The sequence below is a fragment of the Abrus precatorius genome, unplaced genomic scaffold (assembly GCF_003935025.1).
Source record: "Abrus precatorius isolate BTA unplaced genomic scaffold, Abrus_2018 Scaffold11, whole genome shotgun sequence".
NCBI classification, from domain to species: Eukaryota; Viridiplantae; Streptophyta; class Magnoliopsida; order Fabales; family Fabaceae; genus Abrus; species Abrus precatorius.
In genome coordinates this window covers 22425844-22437597 of record NW_020874303.1, presented here as the reverse complement: position 1 = coordinate 22437597, position 11754 = coordinate 22425844, and the positions used below count along the sequence as shown (strand labels likewise).

General features: G+C 28.3%; 2 protein-coding genes across 3 annotated transcripts; one reads left to right on the top strand and one right to left on the bottom strand.

The window, feature by feature from the left end:
- The first annotated feature begins 3421 nt into the window (after positions 1 to 3421).
- Positions 3422 to 5101, top strand: LOC113855244 (REF/SRPP-like protein At1g67360). The gene is made up of 3 exons (XM_027486798.1): positions 3422 to 3598; positions 3673 to 3897; positions 4466 to 5101. The coding sequence occupies exons 1-3, from the start codon at positions 3584 to 3586 to the stop codon at positions 4904 to 4906; spliced, it is 681 nt and encodes a 226-aa protein (XP_027342599.1). The 5' UTR covers positions 3422 to 3583; the 3' UTR covers positions 4907 to 5101.
- A 1887-nt stretch (positions 5102 to 6988) lies between these two features.
- Positions 6989 to 10143, bottom strand: LOC113856114. 2 transcript variants are annotated; one of them, XM_027487792.1, is made up of 3 exons: positions 10102 to 10143; positions 9644 to 9934; positions 6989 to 7110 (listed from the first exon to the last, which is right to left on the bottom strand). In XM_027487792.1, the coding sequence occupies exon 2, from the start codon at positions 9918 to 9920 to the stop codon at positions 9645 to 9647; it is 276 nt and encodes a 91-aa protein (XP_027343593.1). In that variant the 5' UTR covers positions 9921 to 9934; positions 10102 to 10143; the 3' UTR covers positions 6989 to 7110; position 9644. The 2 variants fall into 2 exon arrangements, with proteins under 2 accessions (XP_027343593.1, XP_027343592.1); XM_027487791.1 differs by having other exon boundaries at positions 7001 to 7115.
- Between the last annotated feature and the right edge of the window lie 1611 nt (positions 10144 to 11754).

The window sequence follows — 11754 nt, the reverse complement described above, 5'->3', positions numbered from 1 at the left end:
AGATTTATTTGTAACTTTTTTATTATATCATCTTAACTATTAAAATTTTTATTAATTGTTTTTTGAATTTGTGATATAAAATATTTCTATTTTTTCTTAGTATTTATTTTAATGTTTTATATGTGTATTCAAGATAATGACAGATATTAACGACACTCAAATTTCATAGCTAGTTTTCATAACAACTATATTATTGAATAAAAATACTTAATTGTCTTATTTTCCTAAAAAAAATATTTATATTACTGTTATTTAATAATTTTCTATTAAATACCATTAAAAATCAGTTTTAAACTAAGCAGTAGTCTTTTTTATCATTAAATACAGAGGTAACTATATATTTTTCAAAATTTAAATAGTGTTTTTTACTATCCTTTTTAATACAATATTTACAATTGGTTGAAATTATCAAATTTCATAAAATTCTATCTGAGGGTTATTAAATAAAAACGGACCTATTTAATTTTGTGAGTTTTTTTAATACATTTTAATATTAAAAAATATAAAAAGAAAATACAATAAACCTTATTTGTTACAAAATGTTGTGGTAATTTGACAAAAGCATATGCAATGAAATTACTTTTATAGAACTGGACATTAAAATCACCAACACAAAATAAAATGAAGTTATTTGTTCTTTAGGATAAGTAAATACTAAAAAGTTTCATTCCTTCTATGTAATTCAGGGTCTTGGTGTATATAAGCTAAATAAGTAAATAAAGGATTTTATTAACATCAATTTTAAGGATTAAGTTTAAGTATTTACAAATAAAAAAATTGATAAAAAATATATATTTATTGTATTAAAATTATAAAAATATAATAAATATTTTTTTAAAAAAATTACTATTATTAACTGTTTATCTTTAATTTTTAAAGTTGAAGTTAACAAAACCCATAAATAAAATATGACCAAAAAAAAAAAACTCACCCCATAAGCTTATTCTTTCTACTTCATCAGATAGTCATGCCAAAATAAATAAAATAAAATCCCTCCAAATTGATTCTTAAACAATCATATCACTCTCAATATATTTTGTGGTCCAAAAAATGAATTCGTGAAATTTAGCTGATAATGGAGTGTGGTCATTGAGTGTTTCTTTCTTGATGGGGTGTAAATGAACATATATGACGTGGGAATTATGGTCTTGAATTGTTGCCTGAAATCACCGTTTATAATTTCTAATTTTGTAAGGAATTAAAAAAAAAACTTAGTTAATAAATAAAAATAAAAAAATTATTTATTTTTAAAATAATTTTTATCATTTGGTTTAGACTACAAATATTATATATGAACTGAAAAGAATTACGGGAAGCAACAAAGTTATTATTATTTTTTTAATTTTTAAAAATGTTATTCAACTTTATTCATGTAGACTAAAATTAGTAATACGCTCTTTATTTTTTTTTAATTTATTAAAAATTACAAGAATTGTTTTACTTTTTTTTACTTTTCAGTTAATATTTTTTGTCTTGTACTTTTTTAATTTTAATTAAATTTTTATTAATAATAAAAGTATATTAAAAAGGTATTCGCATCAAATATCTGATGATTTTAATCAATTTATTTTTTGGAAAAATGGTTTGAGTACTTACAGGTCCATACTGTTTATGGGCGAATATGTCTCATTGTGGAATCTCATCTTTTTTGGGTTCGGTGCAATGGATGAATAAGAACTTAAACATTTTTATTTTAACAATATAATAAAACAAAAAATAAATTAATATAAAAATATTAATTAAAAATAAAATTTTAATACAATTTCATAAAAATTAGTTAAATTTTAATTATAAAATGCAAGTATAGTTTTCTCAGCAATTTATAATTGTTAACATACTTCAACTATAGTTTTACAATTTATAGCTATAATTTATTAGCATGTTGTGATTAAAAATATATTCACATTTATGATTATTAACATACTCCTCATGTGAATACGAAAAAAAAACAATTTTATAAAGTTATATATTCTTTTTTTAAAATAATTAATATTTTTATTAATAATAAGATTAATATATATTAATTTATTTTAAAATTTAAAATAATTTAAATATTATTATAAAAAAATTTTAAAGTTGTTTTTATTTATAATTAATAATTATAATAATATAATATAATATATATATACTTTGTTCTTATCATAATATTTATCTATATTTTATATATAACTCAAATTTTATATTATATTAACATGTGTAATTTTAATTAATATAAACATTAATTTTTATTAATTTTTTTACTTAAAATTTTTAAATATATAAAAATATATTTATCATATTTTTCAATAAAATTATGTTTAATATTATTCAATATAATAAAATTTTATTATTATATATTTTTATATTTAAATTATAATTTTTATTTATTTTAAAATAAATTAATATAATAAATAATAAAAACAAATTTATGTAACATACAAATATATTTACTAATTCATAACTAAATTATTATTATTAAGATTTATAATATTTAAAGTTACATATAAATTAATTTTAACTATTATATTTATTTTTTATAAATAATTTATTTTAAAAAAAATCAAATTTTATTTAATATTTTTTATGTTTCTGTTATACTAAAAATAATTATTTCTATATTTAAATTATAATAATTTTAAAATTAAATTAAATTATATATATACAAATTTGTACGACATACGAACATATTTACTAGTACTTGTATAATTTATTAAAATATTTTTTATTAATTAATATACATTATTAAATTCCATTTTTAACTTGATTAATATCATTGTTATTTTGTAAAAAATAAATTTATTATTTATTGTAAATTTATGTTAATAAAATATTTAGATATTATTTATATAAATAAATAATTTAATTTATTTAATATATGAGCCACTAATTTAACCATTCCTTAATGTGAATATTTTTATTAACTATTTTTTATTAATCTTAACAATTTAATTAATTAATTTATTATAAAAAAGACAATATGAAGTAATTATTAAAAAGACACACTTTTATTGTCCTATTGAATATTTATACTTTTTATAGAAAATTTTTTACATACACATATAAATGATACACACGTAAATATTTGTAAATTAAAATATCTATATTCATTATGTATGTAATTATTGATATAAATATGTTATTATTAATTTTTAATCCTTAAATCATAGACATACTTATTTATAGAATAAGAACTTATACATCACACCAACTACTAACTAGTTTTTGGGGTATGGACAAATTGTTTTTCAAATTGAATTAAAAAAAGAAAAATTCAATGGAATCAACAGATTTTCTTTAAAGTTTTTCAGTTTAACTTTTAGTAAGTGTGATTTACACCATGCATTTGAGTAATAAAATTTAAGTGTTATTATTGGGCGGACCCAAATTCCTCGTATTACGGTACCTTATTGTTTGGCATAGAAATTAACGTCAAGATATAATATATAGCAGAGTGTCTGTTCTGTTTTAATATTTTGAAGTTAATGCAATATATTAATATAATTCAATGTTTGATTCCCATTTTCATCTATAAATGAGCTCTCTATTGTGAAACCTTGCTACTAGCAACAACGACTGACGTGCAAGTTTCCAAACAGAGAAAACAATGGCCACTAGTCAGGTTTGCAACAATCTTTTCTTCTTTTGTTTTTTAATTGTAATTAATTTGCAGAGATCTTAAGGTGGTTTATGCAGAAGGAGGTGGAGGGTGAACAACTGAAGCATCTTGTGTTTGTGAAGATTGCTGCAATTAAAGCTTTTGTGTGTGTTTCGAATCTCTACTACTATGCAAAGCAAAACTCGGGACCTTTGAGATCTGCTGTTGGGACCGTGGAATGCACTGTAGCCACCGTTCTGGGTCCTGTCTACAACAAATTCAAGAGTGTCCCTCAGGATCTTCTCCTTTTTGTGGACAACAAGGTTTTGCTCTCACACACACATCATTTCCTTCTTCCTTGTTTCATACGAAAATCCAGTTTTTTTTTTTTTAAATATTGTTTGATGTACCCTTTTGACCAAATCAGGTAAAGCGCTAAATAATTTGTCCTCTATTTGTAAAGATGAAAATTTGTCTGTATTTTCCGATCAAGATCTATTTTTTGAGTTTCCATCAAAGTTGAATTGGTGAACTTTTCCTTGAAAATCACGGCAAACAAGACCCTTTTGATAAAAGACACGAACATTTATTTTATATCATATGTGCATGCATGTATCCACGGTATAATTGTTTGTTTTTATCACTCTTATCTCAATGCATAATACCATCGTTATTTCACTTTTTTTTGCCAAGAGCCTTGACATGCAGTTTGATTCTTATGACAAATTCAATCCCTTAAATTGTCTTGTTGATGATCAGTGTATGTTAACCCTTATTTTTTGTGTCCTTGTATCCAGTATGCTTGAAATTCCACTGTTGATGTTGGAATGAATTGGGAAATTGCTCAGCAAATTTTGGGTAAATTAAATTGATTTTGTGTCATTGTGGCAGGTGGATGAAGCTACCCACAAATTTGATGAGTATGCTCCTCCACTTGTTAAGCAAGTAGCAACACAAGCAAAGGGTTTGATTGAGGAAGTGACACACAAATCGGAGAGAGTTGTGGGTGAGGCTCAGTCTGGAGGGCCACGAGCAGCTGCACATTATGTTGCCACAGAGTCAAAGCAAATTGTGTTAGTTGGTTCAGTGAAATTGTGGGGTGGTCTAAACCACTATTCACCATTTCATGCAGTGGCAGAAATGGCAGTTCCCACAGTTGCACATTGGTCAGAAAAGTACAATCATGTGGTGAAACACATGAGTGGAAAGGGTTATGCTGTGTTTGGGTATTTGCCTTTGATTCCAATTGATGACATAGCTAAGGCGTTTAAACAAGGAGAGGCCAATGTGAACGGAGATGAAGCAGCTTCTGTGGAAAAGAATTCTGATTGAGTAGTGTTTATTTTTTTATTTATTTATAAAATATGCTTCTGACTAGCATTTCTGTGTGAGTTTGAATGCATTTGGGTATGAATGGAAATGTAAGAAATGGGTTCAGAGTCTTCAGAAATGTAACTTAAACCAAGTCTGTAGAACATCATGTGATTATGTCAATGGTGCTTAAATGGTAATGAAGTTTGTTTCGTCCTTTTCTTGCAGAAATAACGCTAGCAGTTTTATTTTGATTGTCGTCTTGGGCGAATTCAGGGCACCCTCTTGGGACTCTCGTGCGTCCACTCACCTAACTCAGCTACGTATTTATTACCCCACAATTACTCCAAAGTTGATATTAGAAGTGGGTGCTGATTATCTATTTAAAATTTTAATTTCAATAGAAGAATAACGTCAAAATTCTTAAAATAGTCTTTAGATTTTTAAAAGGATTAAAAAAAACTTTATTAAAATTAAAAGAAGTATATTAATAATATTTTTTAAGTTTATTGATTATTTCCGTTTTACTTTTGATTTAACTAAAGTCACTTTTGACACAACTTTACATTCAACCACCAACTTATATTTTAAGAGTTTTTTTAATCTGTATAATTTTGTGCTTTTATATCTCAATAAATGCACCATTTAATCAATGAAAAGAAAGTATAAAATGATTTTTTTTAAAAAATTATTATAAAACAATTAATACAGATTAATTAAGTAATGTATTTATTAAGATTTATCCTGTACAAAATTGCACAGTTAAAAAAACTCCATATTTTAAAGTACCAAATGCCAAATTTTGTTGAATAATTTTACTGTCATCTCTTTCGATCCATCTTTATGAGTACCGTATAGAAAAGAAAAGAATACTGAAGCAAGGTAATTAATTTGATTATTATTTAAGGATCTCAGGTCTCAAACCCCCGTCATCTTCATCTACCCAGCAAAAGGCTATAGATATCTATAATCACCTAGATCCATCGCCACCCATTCATTAGCAGAGTGAGACTGAAATAAACATAAAGGACTATATTGATCGTTTTACGCACAAATAAAATCCATTTTCTCATTTTCCTGTTCTGCTACTTCAACACATAGCACAACCTCAAAACTACCATTAATGTCCCGTAGTAACTACCATAAATGACATTCATTTTCTCTTTCCAAGGAGCAAAAACATTTTGGTGACTTCCACGTATTTTATCTTTCCTCTTCATTTTGTTCCATCAACATAACAATAAAAAAAGTATAATTTGCCTTCGAATCTCTACCCATTTTCTTTTCACTCATTTTACCTAAATAATCCTACTGCTTCTGCTACTACAACTACTAATAATTATTGTAGCACTACTAATAATAACAATTATGATAATCCCTAAATATTGCTGGCTGCGCGAAGGGAAGGTCTGGCTTAGAACCAGCAACATTATGATAAAAACTGACCCCAATTACTAAATCCTGATTAAACGGAGATGATTACTCAATAACTAGACGTCATGTTGATTATTAGGTGCAGAGAGTTGACCCAGGATTGCATTCGCAAGTGCATGATGTGCATTATATTCTCTTGTTGGGTCAATAAATTTTCTCAAAAACGTATCGAGTATTGTTAAGCACATTATCTCTTTTTTGGGTGTCAAGACACGAGTTAATTATCGGGGAAAAAAAACATTAGTTTGGGGCTTGGTCAGTTCTAGCAAAAAAGAAGAGGGATGGAATAAGGTTTTATCAAAGATAAAGACCTGCCACTTGACCAAACAAAAGAAGACAATTTACCAGGCAACGACTGGAAGAGTTCATAATTAGTGTGAATTAGGCACTCATCTAAAGCAATATTCTTTTATCGAGTTATAATATTTGCGTTGGCGATCACTCTCTCATTACCATAAACTCAATGACTTAGTACTTGAGTTGTCACAAAACTTTACGGCCGCCAACCCACCGTTATCGGGGCCAAATATGGCTTTTTACAACACGGTAGAAGTGAGTTGCCCACGGACTAGGTAAATTATGATATTAAACACATAAATGAGAAAAATGGCGGTCTGAAATATAGATTATGGAGGGAAAAAATTATTGCACAGCACCATAGTTATACGGAACTTTTATTTGAAACAGTATAAAGCAGATGTAATCTCTGCAACATGAAACAGGACAGGAGATTACAAAGGGAAATCACAACAAATTCACCCTCTTTCACGCTTGTGGCAAGTTCAGCACTACTGCACTATAAAAGAGAAAACAAAATGAGTACACAGGACAATGGCAGGTACTGCACTTCTCATAAAAACAAATCTCATTGAACTATCAAAAGATTTAAATGAAAGAGATTATTAAAAAGAAACTAAATTAAGGGAAGAAGAACAACAGAAGTCATTTCCCACCAGATGAGGTCAGATCCATAAAACAAATGCCATAGGATTCTATTGTAAATCTCATCTAATGCAAACCATTTAAATCTAATCTTTCTTAATGGCTTGAACTATAAGTTTTCTTAATCTACCTCTAAATCTAAGCCTCTTTTGATGGCACTACCTTTATAACCTAATCTAATCTACCATCCTTTTCACAATAAGTGTTGTCCGGCTTGTACCAACTATCTAATGCAATCATTCCTAATTCTATATTGTTTCACGGGCCTATACAATAAGATTTTCATTTCTGCAGCACTGACCTTATTTTTCTTGTTTACTCTTTCCTGCCTGACAGTCAATGTAATTCAAAATCATGATTCTTTATAGTCATGGTAAAGATTTCCCTTAAACTTCAGTATGAATGATCACAAATAATGTCTAAAGCACGCCTGCATTTCACTCAACCTGTTTGAATTCTATGATTTACAGTTGTCTCTGTTTCCTCGTCATTTTGCATGATGAGCCCAAGATACTTAAACCATGTAACTTATGGCATGATATGGTCTTCCATTTCAACCTGTAAGATAGAATTGTTTTCTACTAAATTTATAGTTCATATACTCCATTTAACTTCTACTAATACAAAAGCCATGTATTTCCAAAGATTGTCTCCACATCTCTTCCTTCCCAGTTGTTTCTTCTCGCAATTCTCCAACAAGTATTTATATAATCTACAAAAGCATGCACCATAGCACTAGCCAGTGGATGTGTTCGTAAAGAAGAAACTCGTCTCAAGGTTTTGAAATCATAATTATCAATCTTCGATAGCTGCGGCTGCGCGTGGTGGCTAACCCAAAAATACTATAGCAGGATAGCAAATTGCAAGATGGCCACTATTTTGAAATTTTTTATATAAGCTACAAAACTTATACTATATACATTAAGTGTAAAAAAAAGTAGAAAACAAATACTAAATTCATGACATTTTTAATTTAGCCAAATATAAAGTATATAGCAAAAATAAAAAATAAAAAAATTTAAGTTTAAGCCTTTAACTCAATGCCTTAAAATAACAAAACATATAAGAGCAAATAAAACTAGAACCAAACAAGGAGAGAATGTATACAAAATTAAAAAAGATCAAAATGGCCAAAAACCAAACGAAAGTAATAAAACATAGAAAAAATATAATAAAAAAGACAAAAGAGGACAGTGAGAGGAGAACAACTTGTAAGATAGTTGAGAGAAAAGGAGGTACAAAAATGTAAAGAGGCACGATCATTCTTCTAAACCCATTTAAATTATTTTTTATTTCGACCCAAAAGAAAAACAGAAATTAGACACGAAAAGAATGAGAAGCAAAGCACTGTTGAAGAAGAAAAACATAAAATAAATGCTGGAAAACAGCCCCCTCCACTCAAAGTCGCAGGAAAGGATGTTGTCTCCCACTGAAAATGGTGAAGGAGGAGAAGGAATTTTAAGAGAAGAAAGAAGAAAAATAGAGCAGGAATTATGAATTGCTTGAGGAAATTCTCAGCATGATTGATTATATGTAGATGGTTTGCAATTTCTAACATCAAGAAACTACAATAAGAAAACTAGGAAACTAAGAAAACTACAATATCTAATATTAGGAAACTAGGAAAATAAAAAGGTAGTAAAATAAGAATCAATACAAATCAAATCCTAATTATACAAATAATAGATAACCCCTAAATACGAGATTTTTTTGCTAAATTGGAGATACATTCTAACACTTCTATCTACTGATTAGCCTAACAGAGTGCAATTAAATCCCTTGTCCTTCATTAAAAAGCTTTTGAAACTGACTCTTCCACCTTTCCTTAATATCTTGTTTTGGGTTTAAGACTTTACCTCTTCATCTCAATACATTTCACTAGGCTCAAGTCTCAAGTCTTTCTTTCTCTACCTTTAGCAAGCCTGAAGCCTATATATACTTCTTTCCCCACTTATGCAGCCCTAAGGATTTGTAAAACCCCGTCATGTGTGCTTTTTTTTTTTTTTTTTTTCCAAATTCTCATAATTTTTCCAGCCACGCAACCCTTAGCAGTTCAGTGTCATTTTGTTTTAGTCATAAAAAACCAAGATTACCAATTGGGCCATTGCAGTGACAGGTGCAAGTTTCACCATCAACTCCCACCCAAACAAACTCCAGAATCCCAACCAAAAGGGTGAAAATAAAATCATTTGATCTCTAATTGAATACAAACACAACGTATAAGGCAAAGGAAAACATAACCCTCGAAGTTGAAGGAACTAACACACCAAATGAAACTGAATACCACCTCACCTTAACAAAGTACGAAATCAGCAATCACATGAAAAAATCCACTTTGGAACACACATTTGAGAAGAATAAAATACAATTTCAAAAGAATACCTCACTTAGGTGGGGTAGAGTAGTGTTGGAGAATGTCATCATAAGGGTCTCTCCGACCAGTAACTTGGCTAATCTGAGCATCCCAAGCGAGCTGAGAATTGTGGCGCTCAAAAGTCCAGAACCCATAGGGTCGCATAGGGTAACTCCACATCTCCTTCGTCTTCGCGCACCTATCCTTCACTCTATAAACGTGCTCCCTGAACCTTCGATCCCTTTCCTTTGGGTCTTCCATCAGCCTCAAAATCAAGTTCTCCGCGAATTCCATTATGAAACCCATCTTCTCTTCTCCCCCTCAATTATGCAAATCAAATATGTAACCCTAAATTACGAAATCTAACAACAGTGATAGAGGACGCGCTTCAATTATGAAAACGAAAACGTGATCATACCAGAAATCCGGAACCGTTTCAGAACGCAATGTGAAATTGAATCTGAAAAGAGAGCGTTTGTTATATTACCTGTTCTAATCACCACCACCTCGAATGAGACTCTACCTTCGTTCCCTTGCTGCGTTTTCAACTACTCTATCAAGTTTTTTCTTTTTACTTATTAATCCTTAAATTCATTTTCCTCGTTATTGGAACGAAAAGTTAAGGCCCTCCAGCAAGTAGCAACTGGTTCATCTTTTTTGGTCGTCCAGTAATTGCATTGGGTTCGGCTTATGTTAATAATCGAGTCATGCCCAACAAGTCATATTTTTGCCAAGCCCACTTTGACCAAAAAAGTGGCGAAGCCTTTAGAATGTGTCGACAAATTTTTTTTTGAAAATATAAAATATTTTATTAAAATAAATCGCATTTTAAAGAATATTTTAATCTAATCAAAAGAGATTTTATTTTAACAATCAAAGAATTTCTATACACATACGCAATTTCTTTATAATTTATCATACAACTCATACTTTAATATGAGTAAAAAATTGTGAAACCACGCTACTAATTTGTTTTCTTCGTTATTTAATTATCTCAACTACATCTTATTAGGATGTGTATTAGCATTTGTTAATATTTTATAAGATTTTACAGGATTATTTTACTATTATTTATAATTTAGATGTAATAAGTATTTAAAGTTGAATCTTTATTGTGATTTTAATGTAAATTTATATTTATTTAGTATTAAATAAATGTTTAAAAACAAACTTCTTTAGTTTAGCTGATATAAACAAAATAGTAATATATTATTGAAATTAGATAACTTTTTATGAAAAAAAAAGTTAGAGTACTTGTCAAATTATAGCTATTTTGGCTTTTTAGAGACTTAATTGAAGAGTTCTAAAAATATTTGCTGATTTTAAACCACATTATTCTATTACTCGTGTCACATCTATCCCTCTATCAAGGTACCTAATAATTGAACAACAGCAAGAACTATATATTAAATATTAACATGACATTTTATTTAACTTAAGAGTTAACACGCTCTAAAAATAATGTTGACGAAAATAGTGATTTATTTCTTATTAAATAGTTTAGTATATAGATAAAAAAAAATATGTACATTTTGATAAATTATACGAAGAAGTTTATTAAAACAAGTTAGAAATTATTTATAAAAATTATGAACTCTTCAAATTTAAATATGAAGTCAGAAGAAAGAAATAAAAAAAAATCCAATATGATTAAAATTTGCCTCCAATTATTATATAAAGAAAAGAATAAATTGCCTCAAATTCTGACATCAAATATTTCTAAACAGAAGAAGACAGAAGATGGTGACAACCGACATGGCAATGGCTGCATATGTTAATGCGAAACATGAAAGTAAGGAGAAAAAAGAGTGAAGATGCTCTAATAACACTCATTCTCAATTCAAAAGCATCAGAATCCCCCCTGTCGTGGAAGCTTCCAAATATTTGGACAAAATAGTGGTAGTTAGCACGTAACTAGTAACCTTGTCTCCTCCGATTAAGCAAATTTGTTTTCTAATGCACGAATTCTATCGTAACCAACGTATACGTTCATTCATTCTATCTTTTCATTTCAGTGCTAGAGTTCTTTCACGAGTGAGTTTTAATGATTAAGTGGATGTTTAAAATAACTTATCAACACTTTATTATTTATAAATTTTAAAATTAGTTTAATTGTATGCTATATGATAAAAATTTATAA

Bases quoted from the DNA above. Each gene is read 5' to 3' on its own strand.
- LOC113856114 (XM_027487792.1), bottom strand. From the start codon at position 9,920: ATGGGTTTCATAATGGAATTCGCGGAGAACTTGATTTTGAGGCTGATG.
- LOC113855244 (XM_027486798.1), top strand. The intron at 3,898-4,465 runs GTTTTGCTCTCA...TCATTGTGGCAG, and splicing joins TCCTTTTTGTGGACAACAAG to GTGGATGAAGCTACCCACAA.